Here is a 25972-nt window from a genome sequence, read left to right as displayed (position 1 = left end):
ACTTGGGTGTAATTTTTTCTGTCATAAGTAAATGCTTTATGCATTCTGCATATACTGTTTCCATGCCCTACAGATCAAATGCAAAATTACATTTGAATTTTTTTTTTTTTATACAGACAGTCATGTAACACAGTTTCCAGACCCAAAAAGCAACTTGAATGCAGTAAAAGCAAATTTGATGCACCAATTGTCTTTCTTTAAAAGTAAGAGGACATTTATGGCTCTTCCTGTTTACACAAACTACAAATGAGGCTGCTTTACAAAAACTTGGTAATCTTCCTTCCAAAATATTTAGGAAGCAAACTGCAAGCTACAAAGTTAGTTGCAGTGTAATACAAACTGCTGGTATCAAAGACTTGTTGCAGTTGCGTGCATGACTGGGAGTACTAAAATGGAGCAACTTATTATAAACACTTTTAACAGTGCTCTCGGGTAAAGCTGTTATGGTCCTATTATGTTTTGGAACTGCTGGAATATAATTTGAATACATAAAATCAACCCACACCTATCAATCAGTAGCCTAGATCAAACACCTCATGAGTATTTGCATCTTTGCTGAAATACATTTACAGTTGCTAGAAGACAGGCATTCAAGTTAAAAAAGCGATACAACCAACAATGCTACATGAGTGAACCCTGATCTATGAAAGTAAATGAGCTCCAAAGGTCTGCCATGTAAGCTCTGCACTTTACAAAGGGATGATACTGGCTGTAGCACATTACAGTCCTGCTACATATTCCACAAATCCATCAGTGCTCAGGAATATGAACTAACAGGATTTTTATATCAGAAGACAGGCAAAGAATTACACTGCAGAGGAAACATTAATGAATACCTACCATACGTACAAATCATTTTACTAGCTTCTCTGAAGAGAAGAATTCCATTTGGAGATGATACATCAAAATTTAAACGTTGCGATCTAAAAAATAACAGCAAAAATATTCAGATGGTCATCGAAGCAGAAAACTGCAATGGATTCATTCCTAAAACAAAAACAAAACATTTGCTGATTACAAAGTACAATTATTTGAGAAACTAATTCTAGCTTTCAGTCCAATGACATGCACTCTACTTATCTCCATATGTTGGCAAAGAAACAATCCTATGACAAAAGACAAAACAATTTTAAACAGAAAAGGTGGCCAGACAGTACATACACAGCTTTCAGTGACCAGTGAACATCTTGTGCCATATACACCTCAGAAGAATGCTCCAAAGGTTCCATAATCCAAGTGCTGAGGCTAACTTTTACCCTGCTTCTGCATCTGTATAGCTTTTAAAAATAAACTGATCCCCACTGGTTATTCTGCTACATAAAATCTGTGGCGATCACAAGCCAGTTCTCCGAGTGTAAATTGTAACACATGCTTTTTATGAACATTCAGACCTGAACAAGATTGCACCATGTTGCCTTCCCTGATGCACAGGTATTATGAAAGCCAACAAGAACCACTTTGATCCCAATCTGGAAACGCAACAGAGTCCTTGCCGAAGTTCCTGCTACATCTTTCCAATTTGTCTTTGTGATAAAGAAGCCTAACTCCTGGTGCAGGCCTAAAAGTTAACTTTGAATATAGGTCTTTCTTAAGGTTCTAAGTAACTTTAGCAAAACTTACCCTTAGTGTTTATTTGGACTGAGAGGGAAAGGAGTCATCACTGAGTGATGTAAACCAGAGTATCCCCTGGCTGACCTATTTGGTAGCCATCCACTTTTGATCAAATGTGCAGTCCTTGTATCACCCCTATCACAGAGACAGCAGTAGGTATCTTTCTTTGCTGCAAGTCCAATTTTTTGTTGACCCAGTCCCTATTTGCAGGGTCATTTGATGCAAACTCTGGAGTAAATCTGGGTGTTTATAAATAATGCGTGCCTTGTATAAAACATTTGTGTATTCCATATGCACAAAATGATAATAGCTGGCAGAGGCAAAAAAACCAAACCCAGCACATCATCTCAATAGCAGGGTGGCATAATGCACAATCTGATACTCTGTAACATATTTTAACCATGTCAAAGTACGTTGTATAATGCATGCTAACCTGTAAAAGCTAATGCAGTACACAACTCGTGAAAAAACACCATCCCAGATGATGTTTTCTAAAGGGAACAAGGCAGATTTTCTGAATAGTGATAGGTAGAACAACATGAATATGGAAAGTAGCTTGAAGAGCTGTCTTTTGCATAAGATTTATTGTTCCAGTTCCTCTTTGCTTTTGTTTACCATTATTAGAGTTCTGTGTTTATGCTTTTAACAACCTCCTCCTTGAAATAAGTTGCAGCACTATTAGACTATACTGCTTGTGCACTGCATCATGAATAAAAATAGGTTAAACTTTTCCAGCAATTTATTATACTACTACCAGGATAAAAGGCATAATTATCCTACAAAAACCAAAGAGGGAGTCACAGCAAGCAAGTCAAAACAAACAAGAAACAGGCAACTCTGCCTTAAGGTTTGGGTAGCCCTTCAGGGATTAAGTGCACATCATACACACTAGTGTTTGACTGGGAGCCAGGTCTGAACTTTAAGGCACCAATTTCCTGTCACTAGATTAAACTAAATATTTTTTTCAAATTTCAAATATTTCAACTTTTTTCCTTGCAAGGCAAAATGAGTAATGATGAGAACACATACTTCTTTGCTGAAAACTCTAATTAATTTGGTCATGCAGATACACAGCGCAGACTTTACCAATTTTTCATTCAAAAATCTTTTTTCCTTTGGGCAGTACACTAAATATTTCCACGGGTAATGATAATTTCCCAGAATAAATTGTTCTGTTACTTGTGGTAAAACAGGATTTTCATTCTAACTACTGCAATGTTAAGTATTGAAATAACCTCCCAGAATCATTCTGAGGCCTTTTTGGTTAGCCCACAGAGAAGATTTTAGATGTGGGAGAAGTTGCCTACATGCTGATTATAAATATCACTGTATTAGATAGCGTTCTTTCCTATTTGGGCTGGAAGAGTTGAGTTGCAAAAGAAACTGTAAAGGGAGTTGTGGTTTTACAGGCACATATGTATGCTGCTTGGCTTAAGGCAAAAATTCAGCCTGCAGCAAATCCTGACAGCAGACAATTTTCCAATATTTAATTATAGAGTCAGTATTTATCCCTGGTTAAAGCATACACTTCCACTAACATTGAATATAAAATCGGAGTAGTCTCTCATATATATTCCTGTAATTAATCCTTACCAGCTGATTTTGTAACATTTACCATTTTGGTAAAACACTACAGTGTCACTGAAAACTGAATTCTGCTTGCGAATTTTGTTCCAAAATACAAAGTAGCAGTCTTAAAGTCAGACATCATGAGGATAAGCAAAGCATAGAAGGATGGAACAGAGAATGCATACCATTGCAGTATTCATCACTTACTGAATTTTCACATGCTTCTTACCTGTTTTGCATGAATTCTGCCATCAGCTTCAAGATAGGGGTTGTACACGCAGGTTCACGGTACCACAGTTCAATAGCTCTTTGCAGAACAGAAATGTATGCAGGGTACCTTCACCAAACTGAGTTAAAGAGTATACTGATAAAATAGCATTTTGCAAAACAACTTCCCCTAAAACTGTACTACACCATTAGATGGGTGGGCCCGACATAGACCTTGGCCACTCATTCTGACAGAGGGACTGCCAGAACCTATAAATTTAAGCAAGTCTCTGCTTAGAAGACTAAATGCTTTGGAAACATTAATGGTTAAGTGGGAAATAGTTAACATAGCAGAGCTGTAATGACAGAAAAGGAAAGTAGTTTGTGTATGTGAAGCTAAGCTATAAGTACATATATAAAATGAGCTTGGATTTTTAATGAATGGCATAAGTCACAAATGGCAATTTAATTTAAAAGCACCACAAATTTGCATATTAGCAAATCCTGGGCCCCAAGTTTCAGTGCCACCTCATATGCATTTATATTTGCTATACAAATGGCTTGGAACAATTTGATTGTATGAATTTTTTTCCAGAGCATTCAAGAAGAGAATTCAGCCAAACTGTGTGGAGGAGACGGGCAGTTATATTTCTAAGAGCTCTTTCAGGAGAGCTATTTGCTCATCAGCACCCAAGAGATATCCCTTCTTTTAAAGCAGGATTTAAAAGAATGCAATACAGAAAAAAATAAGTTTAGCAGACTGTGCAATGTAACTTAAAAAAATCTGATGAGTAACTGACTGTATCAAAATATTTCATGCAACGATCTGACACAAAGCTGACCCCTAGTTTTCCCAACATGATGAATAAAAGAGTTTATTTGGATAAGAATGCAGACTGGTAAATGGAAATAAGGTAGCACAGCCTGACTGGCAAAGAATTAAACAGGTTTTTTATATCGAACCAAGAGATTTTAACTATACAATCTGCTATTAAACATGATCTAGCTAATCTAGTCAATGGTTTTGTTTAATAATAAACTTATTTTTTATTTTTAACTTCGTTTCATGTCATATAATTCTGCTTTATTTAACCACACGAGAAATAGTGACTATTCTTAGGAAAATACTATGGCCTATTCAGACAATAAAGGCAACTATTGTGAATCTGTTACAAAGTAGAATACAGGCCAAGCACTCAACGTGGGATTGTGAAATAAAAGTCTGAAATGCATAAAGGTTTACACGCTTCTAGGATATGTAGACAAAGTCATGTCTCAGTTCACTATAGGTCTTCTGGTGGAGGCTAAAGCCGTCAGACATAGCACTACTGATGAATGGCCACGCTGTGTAGACAGATGGAAGGCATTCTGGCTACCGCTGTCTGTCTGAGGCATCTAAAGACTTGTGCATTTTTGCTGCCAGCTGCTTGAGGCACTGCAGGCATAAACTATATATAGCAGAAGAGGCCAACGTGAAATATAGTTTCAGACCTTGTTTCTCTCTCCTTTTATGGGGTTCTTTACATTTTAAATAAGACAAACTAGAGTTAAACATACCATGGAGAGTTATCCAGTAATAAACTGGGATTTAAATTCAAATCCTACTTGCTTACGATATCCTCAAAGGGCATAGATGATCCATGCCATCTCATACCTGTAAAAATTCACTAATGCCAGTTCCATTTTTTCTGAGGTGGACTTCCAATCCAGCTCACTCTCAGCAGAGGATGGTCAATATACTCAAAATGCAGCAGATGACATGTAAGGTACAGAACTGAACTGTGCTATTAATTCTCCTAAGTCATGCCTCTTCCTTAGCCTTCCTAGTAGGGAGATGGTGCAATGCTGCAAAGCCCCACTGAGGAATTTTGCGGGGTAGAAAGCAATTGCCTTTTCAGATTTCGTGGCGAAGAGAGCAAATTGACAGCCAAATCCTACAACCAAAATGCAAGTCAGCAGTATACCGAATATGATTAGCTATCTTAATTCAAAAACCTAAGCACTGAGTCCACATTTATTGACAAGGAAAGACTGGAGAATATAGTCAAATTTTATAAAAACTAGGGTAAACAGAAAGGCTTTGGTAATATATTATTGTTTTTAATCAATCCAATAAAGTGGAATAAATTGGTTTTAAACAGAATATTATTTTTAAGTGTTTTTAACCACAAGCTTCAAGGAATCTTGGTAATTAATAACCTGACCAGTCAGTTTAAGCTCAAAGGAATTCAAACTGCAAAAAACGATACTGAGATCTAAATCAATGCAACTGGCAATAACAGCTATTACAAACAGATTACCGATCAGGTAGCCTTGTTTCATAAGAAAATGAGTTCTCCTCTTCTCTCATGACCAGAAAACTTCAATCCCTACAGCTGTTTGTTGGGCTCGAAAGAGTTTGTACCTAATCCTGAATCCTTAAAACATCTAAACTTTAAAATTTAGTTCTTCAAAAATAGAATCATTTTGAACAAGCCATCTTATTGCTGCACGTGGTTTTATTTTGTTAAGAAACATGATACGAATTTGGACAAACATATAGCAATGGTAGTGGTGAAAAGATCGGTTTTGCTTGTTCTAGTGATCCACGTTTGAAGCAGCATACGATCGGACGTCCGAATATCTAGGTCAACTGGAACTTTTAAATGACCACTAGATAAAACATCTCAATGGCAGATCATGTTTCTATAAACTTAGTGTCTATATATCTATACACATAGATATTTTCATATAGGCAGACAATTTCATGCACTCAAGCATATGCATCGTGTGCTATCTAGCTGACTGCAACTCTGAGTCCACCTAATAATTTAATTCTTGCAACCCATTTTCTTATTGCAACCTTTTTCTTTTACAGGCAACAGAAGTCATTAAATACCGAGAATCAACTGGGAGGAACACAGGAAAAATTGCCTATGGGTTACCACCTAACTGTAAGAAAGACTAAATGAAAGTAACAAAAAAGTGGATATTACCCTGAACTCACAATTGAATCTCCATGGACGTATCTACCTGCGAGACCAAGGACCTTAGACTACAGTCTGGTATTAGTATGGAAGAAAACAGATTAAACATTCAACATCTTATCCAGGCAGTCTGGAACGAAATAGCAGAATGAAATACGTAAGGAGGAGAATCATCACTGTCAAGAAAACCAGGTTTTGATTCTACTCAAATTGGTATACAGGTTTTTTCAGGCCACACCTGCATGTTCAGGACTGACCTACAAATTACAGAGATCACATTATGAATACAACAGGCAAATAAACTTTCCAAAGCTGTGATACTGGAATAGTCATTGACAGCTTGACATATCAATATTTCAGGAGGAATAAATGACTTTCATATCCAGGGTTTTGGGTTTTTTGTTTTGTTTTTTTTGTTTGTGTGATGTTTTTCTTCATCTTTCATTACCAGATACTTTGGGAAGATACTATACTTAACACCTGAAGCTGCTTAAAATATTTGGAAATATTTTAATGAAGTCTTTTGAGAGATCACCTAATACAACTTTAAAACAAATTTTACTACTATTATAAGTATTTTCTCTTCATCCCTTGCCAGAGGAAAACTATAAATCTTGTCTCAGCTGAATGAACACCATTTATCATATTCATTTTCTTGTCAATACAATTATGAAAAGCCTTTGGCCTTTTTCCAAGGAGCCTGATTTGCTAGAGAAACTCAATTAGTATAAGCAAGCCTGCTACAAACCAGCCCTATTTGGCAATCTAGCGCAGCTTCAGCATACCTTACGATTCACCTCTAAACCATGATCCTAATAACTCAATCATAATGGTAAAATACAAGATACAACGGTGCCCCCCATGCCACCCCCCTACTCCTCTCCCCAGACCAAAATGACTTAAAAGAAATTATTTTTGCTCGTTTTTGCCATCTACTGGACAAAACTTAAATCCTAAACATTGCGATCAGAAATAAAAGAATCTCTCAGGTAAGAGATTACTGAGTGTAATTTGTTTTGTTATGGACAGGGCTTAGACCCAAAATATTTCCTGCAATCACTTGAAAAGTTTATCAATACATTCTTCTACCAACAATTTACAAGTGACTATTTCTGATAGTCTCCAATACAGAATAAACATCATCTCATGGTATATTAAAAGCTTAGCCTTTTATCCCTTGCCTCTTTGTATTGTTTATTTATTGAGCAAATGCAAGTAAATCAGATTTATTTTGGCTAATATTCTGTGTTCGCCATTTTCAATATTGAAATACTAGGGCTTCAAATAGAATAAAATCTGTTTGAAAAACAGCTTTTCTTTGCTATTAAAAACATTTTCTGATGATATATTTGAAACTACAAAAGAAACATGTTAATCAAAGGATATTTAAACTTTATATGCTAAAATTGGCATCTGACCCTCCCTTCTCCTCCCATTTACCTTTCTGTCTTTATAGTAGGTAAGAGCTGCGATAATAGCAGCTTATTCTGCTATAATGCTTTGGATCAATACCTGGATGAAGCTGGACTCAGCCAAATGAGGTGAAATCCACTGAACAGAAGCATGCACTTATCCTTTACAGCCAAAGGTGATGAGGAAAAAAAATTTTGAACCTGCGCAAGGGAAGAGAAACTGAGAAGGCCTGAGCTTTGAATTACACACAAACCTACATTTCAATCTATTTTTATTGTTAATACAGACTAATGAAATCCAAAAGTTGGAAGCTGTTTTTATTTATTTGAAATAAACTTAATTCATAAACTGGAAGGAATAAATTAAAGAAAAAAAAATCCAGGAAGGCATCCTGAGGATTACATATCCTGGATCCTTGTATAAAAAACACCTCCATGGATGAATCCATTTCTTTCAAATGGAGAGGAGGTAAGTCTCTGTTATCCCTCCTCCTACAACTGGAGATTTGCAGTTCTGCACAGGAGAAGAGCATGATACTCATGCTGTACTAGGAAAAACAAAATAAGAAGAATTTGAAATGGAAGCAGCACTGATCTGCTTTTACACATCTTCCTGATTTTATTATTAAGTTTTAGGGTAACACAAGCACAAACAGTACTAACGAAGTTAAATGTACCCAATGGTGCCCACTAGAAAATGAGATGCTAATTCACAGTCTGGCTTCAGTAGTTTGTTTTGTTTTGTTTTTTTCCTCCAGTCCTCTAGAACTGAAATTAAGGGATGCTTTCCACTGATTTTAAGAGAAATAAAGATTATACTGCTTTATGTTTTGGACTTACTTTCTGCAAGCTGAGCCTGCATGTAGACAGAATCACTGCAGCCTTGTGAAGGTCTTAAATAGGGCTTATCTGAATGGTCATCAGGATCCTACTATCCACCACATAAGGACTCTATCAGATCATACCAGGCTCTGCTGTACAGCCTTTCAGTCCTTAAAGGCTAATTTCTGAGTTGCAATTCCATATTGATGCATTCCTCTTTCTTGCCCAGGAATATTATTAATGAGCAGTAGGGTTTTCAGTATTTACTTAAAATAAAATTATTTTTAAAAGCTTGATTTCTAGTAAAGCATGTAATTGTACTTGAATGTTACTTTTTCTGCCCACAAAACAAACAAATACATAATTAACTTGCATAGCTTTGTGAGATCTAAATTACAAAACAAATATTTTCATAGTTACTTCACTATGTATTTCAGCAGTTTGTTACTAATATGACTGTGTGCCTGAAGAGAGAATTACAGCTACTGTATTTATAAAAATATAAAACATTTCTCTATAGTATTAAGAAAATACCCATGAATATTATTGTATTTGTTGGCATAAAAATGTATACAATACTTAAAGCAAATAGAGTTCCATTATCATTACTTATTGAAGAAAACTATAATGTAAAGATTTTGATTTTGTTTTCAGATGTCCATTTTCTTCTGGATCAAGACGACTGCAGGTGTTGTGATATTAATAGAGTTGACATAAATAGAAAGTAGCTGACTAAATTAAAGACATGATTCATACCAGAGAGAGAAATCTCCCCAGATAGCACTTGTATAGTATTTTTTAAGCACTTTTGATGTTAAACCAGATGTAGGTACATCATGTTTGGGGTTAAAGACACAGCTTTTTTTAAATGAAAACATTACAGATTTATGAAGAGAAGAAAACCACTTGGATATGTTTTCTAGATTAGTAGTGTGACACAACAAAAAAAGTGACCTCTCTGTGGTCCTTCCCAGTTAACTGCATGGTTGCCATTGTGCTGTAATTTTAGCTGATTACACATTAGTTCATTTAGCTTTGTTTCCTCTTCCCCACTGTGCCATACTATTAAACTAATGCAAGGGGCCTGGTATCCCTCTGTGCACAGAGCTGGTATTGTCATAGTGTAATAAGGATACATCCAGTCAAACAGCATGGTGTAGCTGGTCTTTGTGTTTAGTGCAAAGGCAATCCCTCGAAGATCCCTTGCCAGCCCGATCAACATACGCTGTCAGTGGGAAAGAGACACAGTAATTGATTTTCACGTTAGCACAGAGCAGATGGAGTAATAATCAGCCAATAATGACCACATATCTGATTTTGATTCATTAGTTTAAATATCTCGCTCAAATCTTTTTTTATAAAAAACACAAAGATTCTTTTAACAAACAAGATTCCCACAAGTTTTATAGTGATAACACTAGCAAAATGCTTAGGAAATGCTTCTGATTATTCGAGATGCTATCCTAATGAATAATGTAAATTAAAACATAATATATGAATAGTGTGTATTAAAGTTTAAAAATGCTTCCTGTATTAATATATTTAAAGTAACAATAACAATAAAATGTTAATTTAAGTTTGTAATATTTTGAATGAGGCGTAAGACTAACTGATACTCATAAGCTACAATTAAGGTTGCACTGAGATTCTCATTGTACTGTTATTTTAACATATCTTTGGATTTTTTTTTTTTTAAGGTAATTTTCAAAGTTAGGTTTCTTCAAAAACTGACTTTTTTGTTTAGAGAAGATCATGCAAATCTCTATCTGTATTAACATTAGTTCTAAGACAAATTTTTTTTTTCCCTTCAATGACTGAAGTGTGGCTTCAGAATCCTTCCAGCACAAATGCAGACAACATTTTATGCATAGATAATTAGCCCCTAATAAAGGGATGTTTTCAGGATAATTAATAGACATCAATAAGAAACACTACTGAATGAAAAATATTTTAACGATATAAACAAACTTTTCCATTTACTTAGACATAAATATTCTTTTTTGATAATTAAGTAGTTTTAATAAATTTTATCCATGTGTTGCAGGTGGGGTTTGTACTTTTTTTTTTTCACAATAAAAGACCACAGTACTGCAGAGTCTGGTAAAAAAAATAATCATATAAGCATGGCAAAAAAATCCAGTAAGGAGTTCTCTCTTTAAAACCAGAGTTTTCAATAACGTACCACTTGGTGCTAACACTGTAATATTTATAGTGTTGAGAAATACAAACTAAGATTAATGTATTAATTTTAATTGATCACATAAAGAGCAAATTATGGCTGATGCCTTGTTAAACTGCTAAATGTAATCTTACACAAGGGCTAATTTCTACTTTTCATATACAGACCCATTAGTCCAACTGACTTGGATGGCACGCACATAGATTTATCCAAGGATAAATTGAGTTCTCTACAAAACACTGGCGAGGTTGCTAGGAGTATTTTAATATTTGCATTTCCTTTCTGTTGTGCATTGAAATGGCCTGAACTTGCAAGATGCTGAGAGGTCTCAACTCTCATTAACTTTAATGGGACTCTGAAATCACTAGAGAGGAAGTGTTCAATACTGAGAAGATGCAATATAAAATTGTAACTTTATATTCATCTGTATTTTCATACTTTCTGTGTTGTTTTGTCCACACAGAAAATAACTGTTTAGCAGACATGGTGGCCAAAACAGAAAGAATTAAAAGACCTTGGCAGCAACACTTTATACTTCTTTCTGAAGGGATACAGAGATGCAACAACATATACAAAGAAGTGGAAATCTTCCAGATTCATTTTGGTTCCTTTGCCCATTCTAGCCACAAAAAAGGAGACAAGCAAGACTGCACAAAGGAAAGGCTGGAGCAGAGAAGAAGGGGAGCTACAGCCTCTGGCAAGACATGAACTTGCCTTTGTTTAAGGATGTGCTCGGAGAGAAAGAGCTCACCATCTTACCGTGGTCTCTAGAACATGGATTAGAAAGACAACCAGCCAAACCCATATTCCTCTAACATGCTTATTCTGTCTTTATAAAAACAACTGGATGTAAGAAAACACTCTTTTGCAAATATATTTAAGAAACAGTTTGGTTATGAGACTTTAAAAACTATTAATAAAAGTAGATGTGCAACTTTCTTTAAACTATGGTCCCAGATTTCTGGGAACCTACACAAACACCAGGCAATTTCAGATGCCATTTGACCTTCTAAAGAAAGGAGTACAACTACTATATAAACTACATTTCTTGGTTTTCTATTCTTTAAATTCAGGTATTGTTATTAAAAAGCCCATACCATTAACCACACTATTATTAAGAAATGACCTCAATCTACAAGGCACCATAATATTCTTAACCTGCAAAATCCCAGGAAACTCAGTGGTTTAGATATTATCCATTACAACCCAACTGTATAAAATAACACTGCCTACAGTTGGCAACATCCAAACAGCCTATATAATAGCCTACAGAATCCTGAGATAAATCCTGATCCATTTAAGTCACTGGTAAAAGATACCTTTGCTCCTAATAGGAGCAAAAAGTCACCCTGGATTCCATGCTTGCTTAAGTCACATTTAGTAAGAACACCCCCCCCCCCCTAAAATCCCAAGACAGTCTAGTTTTAGTTCATTACGAGTTTTTAAAGAGCATTTATATGCATAAAATTTATTAATGACAAACATTACACACATATTCATCTACTTTTTGTTTGTCATCCTGTGGGGTTCGAAGTGCCTTGCAAACTTAACAGAATAATTTGAAGAATACATGAAGCTACTGCTTCATTCACAACTGAACACCAGCCATTTCAGGGGCAAAGTGACAGTTAATAACAACACCAGCAACTGCAAAACCAGTAAGATGAGAAGTGAAGAAGAGTAAATACAAGAAATATAGCAAGAGGAGCTTGTCAGTAGTATGTAGGTTTATACATTGCTTTTCTTGCTAATGAAACAATTTTGTTCAAATTTCGGTTTTGAAATACTCTTCCCTGAGTGTCAGTGATAGGTTTACTTAAGATTAACTAAAACAAAGCAATTTTTAAAATAAATTCAAGTATTTTGTTTCAAAGTCCCAAAGAAGATTTTTTAGTGGATTTTTCAAAGGAAAGGAGCTGAAGATTTAAATATTCACCGAAAAAACCCTATGACTTGCCAACATGTGCCAAGTGTCTGACTAAGGCAATTTAAAACAGACGAGACTACTCACGCCACCCACCCCCAAAACGGGGCTTGTAATGGAAAGTCTGACAGACCCTTAACTATAGTGGCACTACTGGGTGCAGCTATAATATTACCCTCATAATTCTACTATATAATAACAACAAAGGAAAAAAAAGGTGAAGGGTCATTGCGCTTTATCTTTAGAATTAAGATGGCTGTCTTCATCCTTACAGCATACTCTTAATTCTGGAGACACGTCTTAATAACCTCTAAATAGTTCCAACAAAAGAGCCGTGTCAGAGGAATGAGCAGGCCCCAAGGTGTTTCAACTGGAGTGTTTTCATCTGCCTTTATTGCTCTATCCCTCTCCAGAATTAAGGCAATAACCTGTGATAAATTATTCAGGAACTGCTACAGGGATCAAAGCAAAATCATTCTGTTAAAGTGCTGTTTGCAACATTTGGCACTTAGTGTGAAAACTTTTAATGTGTGCAAGCTGAAAATCAAGGATTTTAAATAATTTAACAGCATGGAGTTTCTACAAACCAGCTAAAGATAGCATGTTGCTATTTAACTGCTTTTTCCTCAGATCCTTTTTTTCATGCGTTTCTAGCAAATCTGATGATGTCACAACTATAAACAAAGTACTACTGAGATTCTGGCTACCCAGTCGATATAGTACTTAACCGGATTGTCAAGAGAAACCTTGACATTCTTAGGAGAAAATTAGCCACTGTTTTAATACTGGACATTTTTCCTATTAATATAAAAATGTGAAGAAGATAGTAGCAAAAAAAAAAAGAAGAAAAAAGGAAAACAAAGCACATAATTACATAAGCCATCTTCAATTATATTTGATCTCCCTGGAAAAGAACCCTAAACATATGTTTTGTATGCAGATTTAATGATTACAAATGTATTTTATAAAGAAAGAGCTCCCTTGTTGTGACTGTTTTTCAATGGTGTATTTCAGAAATATTAAAAATCTAAAAAAACCCTAGCCAGTTAGAAAGTCCTAGTAAAAAACACAAATTAAATGAATTTGGCAGTCCTGGACCATTTTCATAGTGATATTTTAACAGTGTCATCTCCCTGTGGATCGGAATACTAAGCATTTTATTGAAGAACTGAACTGTTTTTGTTTTCAGTACTTGCAAAATGAAGTACCTGAAAGCACTTTTGCATGTATTATTTATTCATCATGATAGAAAAATAGCTTTAACCTAATAAATTATGTTTAAGAGAATTTAGAGCAAAAGTTTTGTTTATGATAAAGCAACAGATTTAGTTCTTTATCAGTAGCTTAAAGCACCAAGTTTTCTTTATACAAATTAGACAGATGGTGCTTACAGTAGAATTTACTAAAGGTCTGTCACAACAAATGCAGCCAAGCTGCATATTTAATCACTGCAGAACCTTGTCTACCTGCAGCTGCCAACTGCTAATCCAATTTCCCTGATAAATGTGGCAAGAGACACGATCAGCAATAAAGAGCATCTAACTCCATTTTCCTGCAGGGCGTCTTTTGATGAACATTTAGGACGGAAGCACGGAGTGCACTGTGTGGCCCTGGCTTGTGGCAGCTGCATGCATTTTGAAGACACAGTTCTCAGGTTACTCACTTAATTCTGCCACTATCATTATGTTGCTATTGATCTCAGTAGCTCTTGTCTACACAGCATTACTCTAGATGAAGCTGAATCAGGCAGTTATCATGCATCAAACTTGCTCAAAAGCCTGGAGATTTCCCCTTAATTACTTGTGATTTTATTTGCAAATACCGTTAAAGTGTAATCAAGCAGTCACTTTCCGGGGTCGTTAAGAACTTGCTAGTTTAGGAATATATCACTGGTACTCCATTAAAATTTCTCTACTAAGATGGTTTCAAGCAAACCAGACAGGACAACGGCAAAATTATTTTAATAAACTGAATCCTCACATGAGATAAATACAGTTTTATACAGAAAGGGTAATGCTATCAAATGACCTCTTTGTTCTAATTTTTAGGATTTATAACTTGAAAATATAAGAGATGAATCCAAGGTAGATTAACAGCATCTATTTAATAAATGAAAAGTTATTAAATTTAAATACATAAAGCAACAACAAATGAGGAAACTAGAATTAAGTAATTGTTGGAATAACATTAAGTACTATTTTTTTAAAAAAATATTAGCTTAATTCAAGTGATTACTGTGAACTGTGCATCTTCTGGTAATGTCAGAGATGTACTGCAGACAAATTATTTACTAAATATTTCTAGCATATCTGTTTATTTTCTTATGAAAGGAAGTGGATAAATATGATGATGTAGTATTTAAGTTTCCATCATATTTTAAAACAGCTAATTAAAAATTACTGTTAGGGGTTCTTCAAAATCACCCTGTGTAGCTGAAATGAGCACTCCAGTGTGCATTGTTAACTATTTATGCAGTGACGGTAGAAGGGGACCTCTTTAATGCAATAGTGCTCTAATACATTATCATTCCTGATGATGCAGCTTGCATCTAAGCAAGTCTTTTTCTTCCCTAAAATATACTGTTGTTTTGACACAAACAGCTTGCTACACTTAAGGATTTTACTAATAAAACATAATGTTGTGTTAGATATTACAACTGTTGCCACAGCTGAACTGACTTGTCAAATCAATCCTAATATGGCTCCCACAGGCACATAAAAACCTTATTTAGCTATCAGTTATCCTAATCACTTTGTTCAGTTTAAGGGTGCAATACTTCAAGACCAGTTCCTATTTATACATATATGCCCAGCCATTTAATAAAGTCTTGATTTATATAATAAATTCTTGTTTGAAAAAATACTTTAAAGCAGCACTGTTTTATCAAGTGCGTTACAACATGTCTCCTCATACCCCCAAATAAGTATGTTAATATACACAAACAGGATACTTGCATGGCAAAAGGGAATATTACATATGAAACAGATAAGCTATCACTGAAGATAAATTTGTCCCTTTGGTTATACATAGGGATCTAATGGGGTCACTTGATCTGCAAAGCACTGAAAAATCCCAAGGCCTTTATAAAATCTTTGTACAAAGTTTATTTAGGATATGTACAAAGTTTATTTAGGATAGTCATTCGCAGCCTTTGCATCTCCACTGTCTACATTCCTAATTATCTATATGTATACAGGTATAAATATACATATAAGTATACAGGTATATACATGCCAAGAGAGACAGACAGAAGAGATGACAAGCTTGTTGCTAAATACTTGCCCCACTATTAGTTTTTCCCATCAATAATTTCTTTCCCTATAATTGAAATAAACCTACCTTTGCTTCTTCTTGTTCAAAACTACTGTTGAATATCTGAGTCACACTTTCAAACGAAACTGTGAGGGGGAGCATGAAATTCTCAAACTCATCCTCGTCTTCACCTACAGGAAAAGAAACCAAAACAAAACAGCAAAAGCATCTCATCACATTCACACTGTTGTTCAGAGGGGTCAGTCTCTTAGGCTTTTATAGAAAAATCTCACGGACATCATGGGAACTTTCATATGACCTACAGGAACAAAAACCTGAGGTTTGACACATTTTTACTGAACTATAAACAAAGATGACAAATGGTTGATGGCAAACAACTTTTATCTGAGACTGGCATGTCTCTGCATTTCCCATCTCTCTCTCTTTCATATTTCTGTTTTCTCTGTTAATCCGACAGCATTTATTCAGTACCCTGGAAGAATATTCACATAAGAAAGTCAAGACTCAACAGTTAGGAAATGTTAATTTAAAACTGCAACAATAAATTAGACCCTTTCACACGTGTACTTTGTAGTATGATGTTTAAATCACAATCTTTTAGGATCGTATGCTATTTTTTCTACCTCCTACCTATTTAGTATACAGAATGATGCTGCTTTGGAAATAAATCTGGACTGTGTTGGGGTTATTCGTGTGACACTATTGCCTCATTTGTTTCAGAAGGTGTGAATTTAAAGTAAAATAAAACAAGATGTTGTGGGTAGGGGAAAAGATTGGCTTGGTGAGACAGTTGAAAGATAACCTGGAAGTCTGGATTGGTTTTGTTTTGTCATGACACTGAACAAGTAACTATAAACAACAACTTTTTAGAAATGGCAATTTGCATGAGGATTGGTATTCACGCTACTTATCTTTAGGCCCTTAATGAGGGTAGCTTGACTCTCGCATGCAGATTCCCCTCGAGAGTAATTCAGAGTAGGAATTTAATTTATGTTCTTTAAAGAGCTCTTTGCTATAGGGCTTCTCTCCTCTCTTCATTGGCAAAGTCTGGCAAACTAAGTTGCAACTGAAGTTAGGAGGAGTCTTTTGTGTGTCAAATTGGTTGTGCAAAGTTGGTGTTAGCTTTACAGTTTAGTTTCTACACGTCATATACTCATCTCTAAAATGGGCCTAATTCCAGCCTCTTATCTCTAGGGATATGCGAAGACCAAATCACTCACCCCAGTACAACAGTAAGAATGCCAGAAAAGGCCAAGAAGAGAAAAGACCAGGAAGAAAAAATAGTCACAACAGAAAGCAAAGCGTGGACTAACACATAAATCTAGATGACAACACAGAAAAAAAAAAATAAAAAAGCAAAATACTCAGTAGCTTCTCATTAAGCTAGGATGACACATCTTCTGAACTGAAAGAGGCAAATATCCTCTGAGAGAAATAACTGTGATCCTGCAATTAAAACTGCCTCATAACAATGTAAATATTTACAATGGAGAGGAAAGGAAAGCTGCAGAGGCAATCCCAACTATGGCATTTCCTCAGTTCTGAATACTTGCTTTTCTGACCTGAACTGCTTCCCTTTAATACAGGGCTTTCATGTCCAGGTTTCCACATTTTGTTTAAAAGCAAAGGAAATACTTCCAATATCTTACTGCTACTGCACTGGTCAGCCACAGTTACAGAGCCTTCAAATCTCTATCTATGCTCAAGAACTTTCTTAAACTAGCAAAGTAACTGACCAAATCTGTGACCTGCATCCTGCACCTGCAGCAGAATCGAAGAGGGTGAGACACTTTGTGCTAGGTTTCAAAGCTACTGCTGGTAGCAATAGGATCTGGTGGACTTTGGGAAAATCCAATCCTGTCCATCTTTGCCTGTCTCCTCTGCCATCTTCTCTCTGCTCCTTTCAACCAGAGTCAGTCTTTTTATTTGTCATTTCTGGACGCTTGGGTCTTCTGATTACTCGCAGTAACCCCGGACTATTCATCTAGCTTTTTGTTTCTGTCTCCTTCCTTTGCCAACTCCAGCTCCTCAGGCAGTTCCAATACAGTATTAGTTTCTATGCTCCCAATCTCTTTGCTCAACCAGTATCAGCTTCCTCTTACCCTCCTAGGAGCTAAACTATTTCTATATGCATTGCATATCCTGATACTTTTCTCCTTTTAATTGCTTATTAGATTTTCCTTGGAGCAAAAAATTTAATAAATAAAGACCAATAATTTAGAAAGAGTCCTATGCTGGTATTGCCCCATGCCAGTGTACAGACTAACAGAAGTCATCTGGATACTGCTCGATGCAGAATCAGGGGTCAATTGCCATTTATAGAGTTCTCAGGAGAAACCTGGATTACCACAACATAGTAAAAGTAATACTCGCTCTCATCTAGAGTGCTGCATATCATTAGAAGACAATCTCCACAAGGATACTATGTATACATCCAAATTCAAGAGGAACCCTTCCTGAAGGCAGAATCTCAAGCATACTTCGTTAAAAAGCTGAGAAGACCAAAGAACTACCAGAATGTCTAACATTATTTGGGACCAACACTTTAATGACAAACTGGCTAGTTCTGGAAATGGGGTAAGGGGAAATCTTATGTGCTATTTCTGTTTTAAATTTCAGTGTAGGCAGTCAAGAAAGAACATACAATTAGGATCCTACATAGTATTGCCCTATTAATCAAATAATTTGTAACTTTTGGAAAAGCAACACAAATTACTACCTATACATTTCTTTTGCATTCCTGTACAAGCCACATTCACATCCCATGAACAGTACCAATATTAATAAGGAAAGGAAGAAACTATCCTAAACAAACCTACCATGGTAAATTGTTCATTTTCTATAATTCAAACTACACATACACATCCTTATTATGTCCTCTGAAAGAAAAGGGATGCGTCACTTGTAAGTTATAGTAGATATGTGTGTGGCTTACAGCAATAGTGTTTTAAAACTACTTCACTTGGAAAGGTTTGGCACTGAGCATGACTGCATATACCTGTAAGTACAGGAGACTGACAAATCACGCTGAATAGCTCCTGAAGGTATTTTCTACAGCTTAGATCTACTCCTTTTGGTAATGCAGAAGAAAAAGTGATTAAAATTTATTAATCCTAGTAAAACTTTTATTTAAACGTAACTTTTTCTGGTGTTCTTGTATTAGTTTTGGTTACTACATACTTTACACAAATACTCAGTTTACTTGAGAAATCTTGGAATAAGAATCTTGGACAAAATGATGCAATTCTAAATGCCAAAAAAATTATTAAAAACACAACCTGGGGCACACAAGGAACTCAAAGTCTAATTATATTCATATGAAGCTAAAATAATTCAACAGAAACCAAAGTGCATTTTGAAGCAAATACCAATTAATACTGTTCTTTCCTACAATTAAATTTTGCCAGTCGCTCCAACAGCACATTGTTTAAAATGTAAATATTCTGAATTTACTGTATTCAACTCATCTCCAAAAATATTTCTACATCAAACAATTACTTAAATCAACCCCCACCAACAGAAATTAAACTTAATTTTTTTCCATGTAAATTGTTTATCATTCATATTAAAGGATTTTATATAAAGCTCTTCATTTAATTTGAAAAAAACTCAGAGAGGACAATTGGTACAATGCTTTTTTGTCTAAAATTGCTAGTTTGCACAGTTTGAAAATACCTTTTGATTCACAAGGTCAGAATACTGCTATTTAATGCTTGCACAAACACACAGAAAGGACAGTTTGTGTACACCTTTTAAAATTTGGATCCTAAAACACAACGTACACCTGTTTGTCTCTAGATGTGCTTTTCTATCAGTTCAAACCCAAACAAATTTATTCTAGCAGGAACACAAGGGACAATAGCCAAACGACTGATGTATGCTTTTTCCAGATATTCCTAATCACTTCAGACCTTGCAGAGCTGTTAATCCAGAGGAATCACAACGACCTCTATCAGCTTGTAGACAGTCATAAGTCATATGCCTGCATTTTGTCTGACATATATTTACACAACCTCTACTTTGAGATGCAATTTTTAACACCTGTGATCTTGTTTTTACCAGATTCCCCCCCGCTCCCCCGTAGGAAAAGTTACTGAAACTGCACATGTAACCCATTTTATCTTAGAAAATGTACCTATTGCTTATGTCATACAAAACTGAGCCAGTACTGAAAGCAGTTTAACTGCAAGTAAACGCAGGTCCAGCTCACAGTTGCCATTCTTTAAGAAAAAGCTGATAAATATGGTTTGGTCTTGCCTCGAAGTTCACTGTTTTCAGCACTGTTCAGCAGTAGACGCTACCAGCACCCATTATCAGCAAGACGAGTAACAACTACTGTTGGCTTATGACTGTCTGTGTCAATCTCTTCTGCACACATGTTGCCTAGTTAAGTCCTTGTATGAGGGTTGGAAATGAGTACACAAAAGACTTGCCCTCTTATTTTTTGAAGGCCCTCATCAGTGGCCCCCCTCAAACACCTACTGGCATCCATCCTCATGAAGCAGTCTGTAAGGCTGATCCTCAGCAGACATAAGCCCACAACTCTGAACAGAGCCTCTGATCAGAACAGAGGCAATTTGAGACGTGCTGCATTCTTCACCATCAGCTCCCTTAACATACGATTTGTTTCAGTGTCTATTGTGACAAGCCTAGCCGTCCCCATTTAGACAACAGAGAGCTAACCACGCAGAGTTCTGCATTTTACTCCGGTGGCCAAGGGCAGTGCCTGGATTCAAAGTGACCATGTCCTTTATCACATCCAGCTATTAAAGCATGCACTGGGTTTTACACAAGTCTAACCTCCCTAATTTCCAAAGGACAACTCAAAAGGTGACCCCAAGTGCATGTTTAGGCATTTCTGGTTGAACTGCAGAACTCTTGTCAATGTTTTTATTAAAACGTGGATGGTCTTGTATATTGGGAAGTTGCATGAAGAAGTGAAATAAAAAATCCCTTCTACCAGAAGCTGGAAGGTTCTGGTATAATCGGTATGTCACCTGAAAACTCAAAGTACTTACTCAAGCACTTAAAGTCGTAAACCTTCATACTTAATACACAAAGTGCTTCTGTGCAAAAAACAACTCATCTTGCTTATTTCTCCAACAGAAGGCAACAAACAAATACAGTGTTATTGTTTAATGCCATACCTCTCAAAAGTTGATAGGCAGCGATTAAATACCAACTATAACATATTTACTGTACAATTAAACTGCTGATTGATTGGTTTAATAACCTTAAAAGTACATAGTATTACACAAGACAGCAAGGTGTCTCAGGGACATGGGGAGAGGACCTTACCTAAATCTACCATGAGAAGACGAGTGAGAGCAGTATAGAACACTGTCCGGCACCTAAGGTCACTGAGGCTGTAATTATCACTGACGCCCAAGAAAGGGAAGTGCTTATTCTGTTGAAACATAAGTGTATGAAAAGTTAAGCGTTCTACAAAATTTACTACACACAGTGGTTTTTAACATAGTAAGGAAACTTACTGTGTGATTCTGAAGCATGAATTTCACAGCCTCTATTTTCACAAGCTTTTTCAGAAGACTATAAGTAGCAGGTGTTAAGGAAAAATCAGCCTCACAGCATTACGATTACATTATCAGGTTGTACAAACTTTCAGGAATTTTTAGTGAGGAAAAATATCCTAACTGAAACAACAACAAATGTACGTTAAAAAACAATCTGAATTTCATCTAGAAATATGTGTCATGGAGATATTCTTTAGAACATTAAAGACCATAATCTATTATTAATTAAAGCAATTACTTTTCATGGCATATATTCTAGTCACAAAAGAGACGAATGAACTAAATGACTTTTATAATTAAACTGAGAGTTTCTGATAATAAATGGTGCTGTTTTTTCCCCAGATAGACCCATGTTATCAGCATGTAAAAAAAAAAGTGGTTTTGCAACTGCCTGTGTTGAAGACGACTGGCACTTGGCAATGGGACTGGCAGCGGGACTGGCAGCAGCCCTAAGCAGCTCTGAAGTAATGGCCTGAAAATCACAGAGGTGATCTTCCAGACCCGTCAAAAATCACATTTAATTTGCTTCAGTTACAACAGATAAAAACGCATCTCATGCATACTAAGCTATGTTAAACACTTAACCAAAGTATTTTCAGATATATAAGAACTGAATGGAAATTTCTGAAGAACACACAAAGTCTCAGAGCCAGAGCAAAGTCCATAACAAGGTGGTACAGCTGGGAATTCTAGACCTATCTATGGATACTTCCACAGGAATCCCAGTTTCTTCAACTTTATAAAATATAAAGCCAAACTAACTGACTACTGCTAAGCATGAACTGAAATCTCCCACTCCACAAACTGGCTAAATTCAAGCCAGTGACAGTCCAGACGGCAGGTAACTGCAGTAGTACAGCGTCGGCCCCCAGCCACCACGCTCTGCTCTCAATGCAGGTCCCTCAGGAAAGTCTACTGGTCTGGTCTATGCATTGCACTAGCAAAGCTACGTGACTCCTGGGCTGAAGCTCCTGGCCCTGGTCCAGCAGGATAAGCTTGAGTCTGTTTGCACCTGTTTGTATGCAAAGGCTCCCAGGGAGATGCACACTAAATGACACAGAAGCAATATATTTCCCAGACTGCATATCTTCTACAGATCACATATTCTAGCATGACTGACTAGGCAGTTCCACCCAATGAAATGTAATATTTTTCTTAAGGTTTCTTGTAAAGAGCATGAGAAATAGTATTAAATCAAAAGTTGAGTTTGCAAAAACTATGTTATAGAAGCCCTTAAAGTTCAGATGGTTAAGACTTGTTTCACATCTTGAATCCTTTCCTAGCTGTGTGAATTATGAACATCTTTAATAGCATGAGGACACACTAATTTCGTGTCTCAGATGATTCAAACATTTGGGATTAGGCAAAGGAGATAATACTGCGCATTCCAATAAGAGCCAGGCTGACATCTTTGTGAGCTTTTGTACAGAGGTAACCGCTGCCGTGAGGGATGTTTGCAAACAAGGAGCGAGAGAATGGCCAAAGCAATGGCCTGGATTTTCCGACTCCTGCTTCTCCTTCATTTGACATAAAATTGCTGTATGACTCTCAGCAAGGAGTTAAATTCCACTGTCTCAATTCTGCATCTGTAAAATGGGGATATAAAAGGCTTTGTGATATCCAAGTATACTAATACACTTTTTCAGGAATGCCATAGAAAAATTCAAAACCCAGAAACATTCATAAGCATTGAAGGCATCAAATGAATGAAATGACTTACAGGCTTGTACATTCTACAATGAGTATTATAAAAACAGGACTCATTAGTTTACTGAACATTGTTGACCCCTGGCATTGATGAAGTTCTTTAAGAAATAACCAGTATGACTGCATAATTTAGACTGTACAGTAGTGCCTACAGTCATGTACACGCACAGAAGATTTTACAAATACCCATAACCCTTTTTTTTTTTTTTTTGAGTGCTTGCTTCACTCTGCCCTTCCTGCACGTAACTGATTGAAGAGTTCGATTACTTTTATGGGAATAAACAATTTTCCTTTTCACTTTAAATGGATTAAATTCTTTTTAAACAGTTAAAAGTGTAAGAATATGTTTTATAGCTGCTACTGAAAAATCTCCTAATCTAGTTTTAAGATGACGCTCCTTTGTCAATCTATAACATTTGACATAGCATTACCTGGTTTTATATTGCAAAGCTCCATAGATTTTGTTTGTTTGTTTGTGTCATGTCGTCATCGTCACCCCCCGCCCCTGTTACTAGGAAGAGCCTTTCATAACACTGTAAGGCTAACAAAGACATGGATAAAGAATTTTTGAGAGACTATAAATATTTTACCCCAAGTTATTGTACAAAATTACAATGAAACTGTAGTTATTTTGCTACAAAAATATGCAGTGGAAAAGTTAATTATTAGAAAGAACTAAACATGCATAAGGGAGCAGTATGGCTTCAAAGACATAAAGGAATGACTAACATTCCATTATGTAAATGAATTCAAAGATATTTCACAACTGATCAGCTAGGAGGGACATAATGATTTATAATTCAAATAACTGAGCTTTGAAATCAAATTGGGCTAATATATTTCAAAATATGCAAACCTGGAATAATTGTGAAAGTAATGTAAACCACACTAGCTCCAATCATTTGTTGCCTTTGTTGTTAATACTGTCTTACGTTTTTTCTTCCTTTTTTTTTCCTGTTATATAGTACAGTTGCTGGAATTATGGTTTGCTTTTAATTCTAGATTATCCTTTAGAAAAAGACTGTTATACACATAAAAAGAGAAAAATACCAATTTTTAAGACTGTATAGAAACTGATTGATGTACAGGAAAGTACTGAAATTAAATAAATTATTATTTTAACCTTTCAGGCTAGCCACAATTTAATCTATATCAAATACTGAAAATTGATCCACTGGATCCAGCACCTTAACAATACACTCTTTCAAAGCAATATATACTTAGTGCCTTTTAAAAAACCCCTAATATAATGTGAAAAGGCCAAAGTTTGCAATGCCAGGAAGTAGTTATAAACTACTTCATATGTTTGAAATAAAAAGTACTTCAGTATTATTATTAAAAAAAAAACTATTGGTAGAGTTTTTTATAGGAAAAAATACATATCTTTAAAAGCCAAAATGACCAGTGAAATTGGGTTGTACATCATTTTCTGGGAAAAAGGAAAAACAGCCTCGACAGGTGTAATTTATCATTTTTCTGATTTAATACCAAAGAAATATATTAAAATAATAAAAAGAATCCTGAAATCCTCAAAATTTGTAGTGATAAATAGCCCTCCCTGTCTTTATTGCATTATGCCTACTAACAGAAATATTGCATGGTGGATTTTGCCAGACAAGGACGATTATTTTCCAATAAAAAGTTGCATATTAAATTCCAGCACAAAAGTGGGTGTCTAATACTTTTGAAATCTTTTATGGTTTGCCAGGGAACACAATTTTAAACTTAACTAATACAACATCACGGTGAAGTGAACCAGCATTAAAGCCGCCTTTGTACAACCCCACCCATCTAAGCAGAAAAGCTACTGTTCTCAGAATTTTTGTTTGAAGTATTTCCATTGAAAAGTAATTGAATAAATGTTTGCTATTTATGTTTTTAGTTAATCTCTCTTTTTACTAGTCTTTAAACATTTCACATTGATGTTTAAGATGTATATTCATGAAGGCAGTGCTGCTTTACATCCTGACTATGCATAGGGGTCTGAAACTGCTCTTCAACTGTTAGCAAGTTTCTGCAAAGAAAAAAGAAAACAACACAATTTCATCACAATTCTATTCTTCAGGAGAACTTAGGTTATTAAATATCTACTTTTTCATCCTTTCTACGTCCTGATATTATTGTATCTATTTCATGAGCAGAAACTCATTTATTGCAAATATAATTTGAGTAATTTGAAAACGAAAACTATCCAGACATTTCAGCCTTGGAAAAGTATTATTTGCACCAATAGTTTATACTGACCCTCATTTTTGAGAGCTACCATGTGAATATATGCCTTTGAAAGCCTCCAGAAGACAACACGAAATGCTAGATGCTTCTTGGCTTTAGCAGTAATATGAGGCTGATTATTGCAGCAAGTATACATACATAAATAAACAAGCAAGCACTTTAAGTTAGGTGCACCATGTTATATTTCTTGGTTATTTTAAAGTGTTTTGAACCCTACTGAGGCAATAAGTATATAGTATAAAAGAAGAGAGAGCTCATTAGTCTCTTCATAAATCTTATTAATGAAATAAATGTCTCCCCTTCTGTTTTGTCAAATTCCTTAGTAATGTTTCACTTTCAAGTCCTTTCCAGTCCGATTTCTGTGATGCCATGAGAACATAAACACATGCATATTTAAAATATCAAGTTAGCTGCTTAATGGTATTTCAAGTAAACATATAGAAGTACACATTGTATGATTTTCATTAAACAAAATTCACTTATGGAATGTGGAAACTCACACTCATCTTTCAACCCAAGGAAATATATTAAAATTC

At 35.6% G+C, this 25972-nt stretch overlaps 1 protein-coding gene across 6 annotated transcripts in view; it reads right to left on the bottom strand.

The window, feature by feature from the left end:
- RANBP17 (RAN binding protein 17) overlaps positions 1 to 25972 on the bottom strand; it is a 166528-nt gene that overhangs the window by 43987 nt on the left and 96569 nt on the right. For all 6 annotated transcript variants that reach the window (XM_075510024.1, XM_075510028.1, XM_075510026.1 and 3 more), the window contains 6 exons: positions 21456 to 21526; positions 21262 to 21370; positions 16030 to 16133; positions 9724 to 9812; positions 3410 to 3517; positions 841 to 923 (listed from right to left, as the gene is read on the bottom strand). In XM_075510024.1, the coding sequence (XP_075366139.1) occupies positions 841 to 923; positions 3410 to 3517; positions 9724 to 9812; positions 16030 to 16133; positions 21262 to 21370; positions 21456 to 21526 (564 nt within the window). The remainder of the gene's footprint in view (positions 1 to 840; positions 924 to 3409; positions 3518 to 9723; positions 9813 to 16029; positions 16134 to 21261; positions 21371 to 21455; positions 21527 to 25972) is intronic.

This window comes from Mycteria americana, chromosome 8, assembly GCF_035582795.1.
Source record: "Mycteria americana isolate JAX WOST 10 ecotype Jacksonville Zoo and Gardens chromosome 8, USCA_MyAme_1.0, whole genome shotgun sequence".
NCBI classification, from domain to species: domain Eukaryota; kingdom Metazoa; phylum Chordata; class Aves; order Ciconiiformes; family Ciconiidae; genus Mycteria; species Mycteria americana.
The sequence above is the reverse complement of the archived record's forward strand: the minus strand, read 5'-3'. Positions and strand labels throughout refer to the sequence as shown.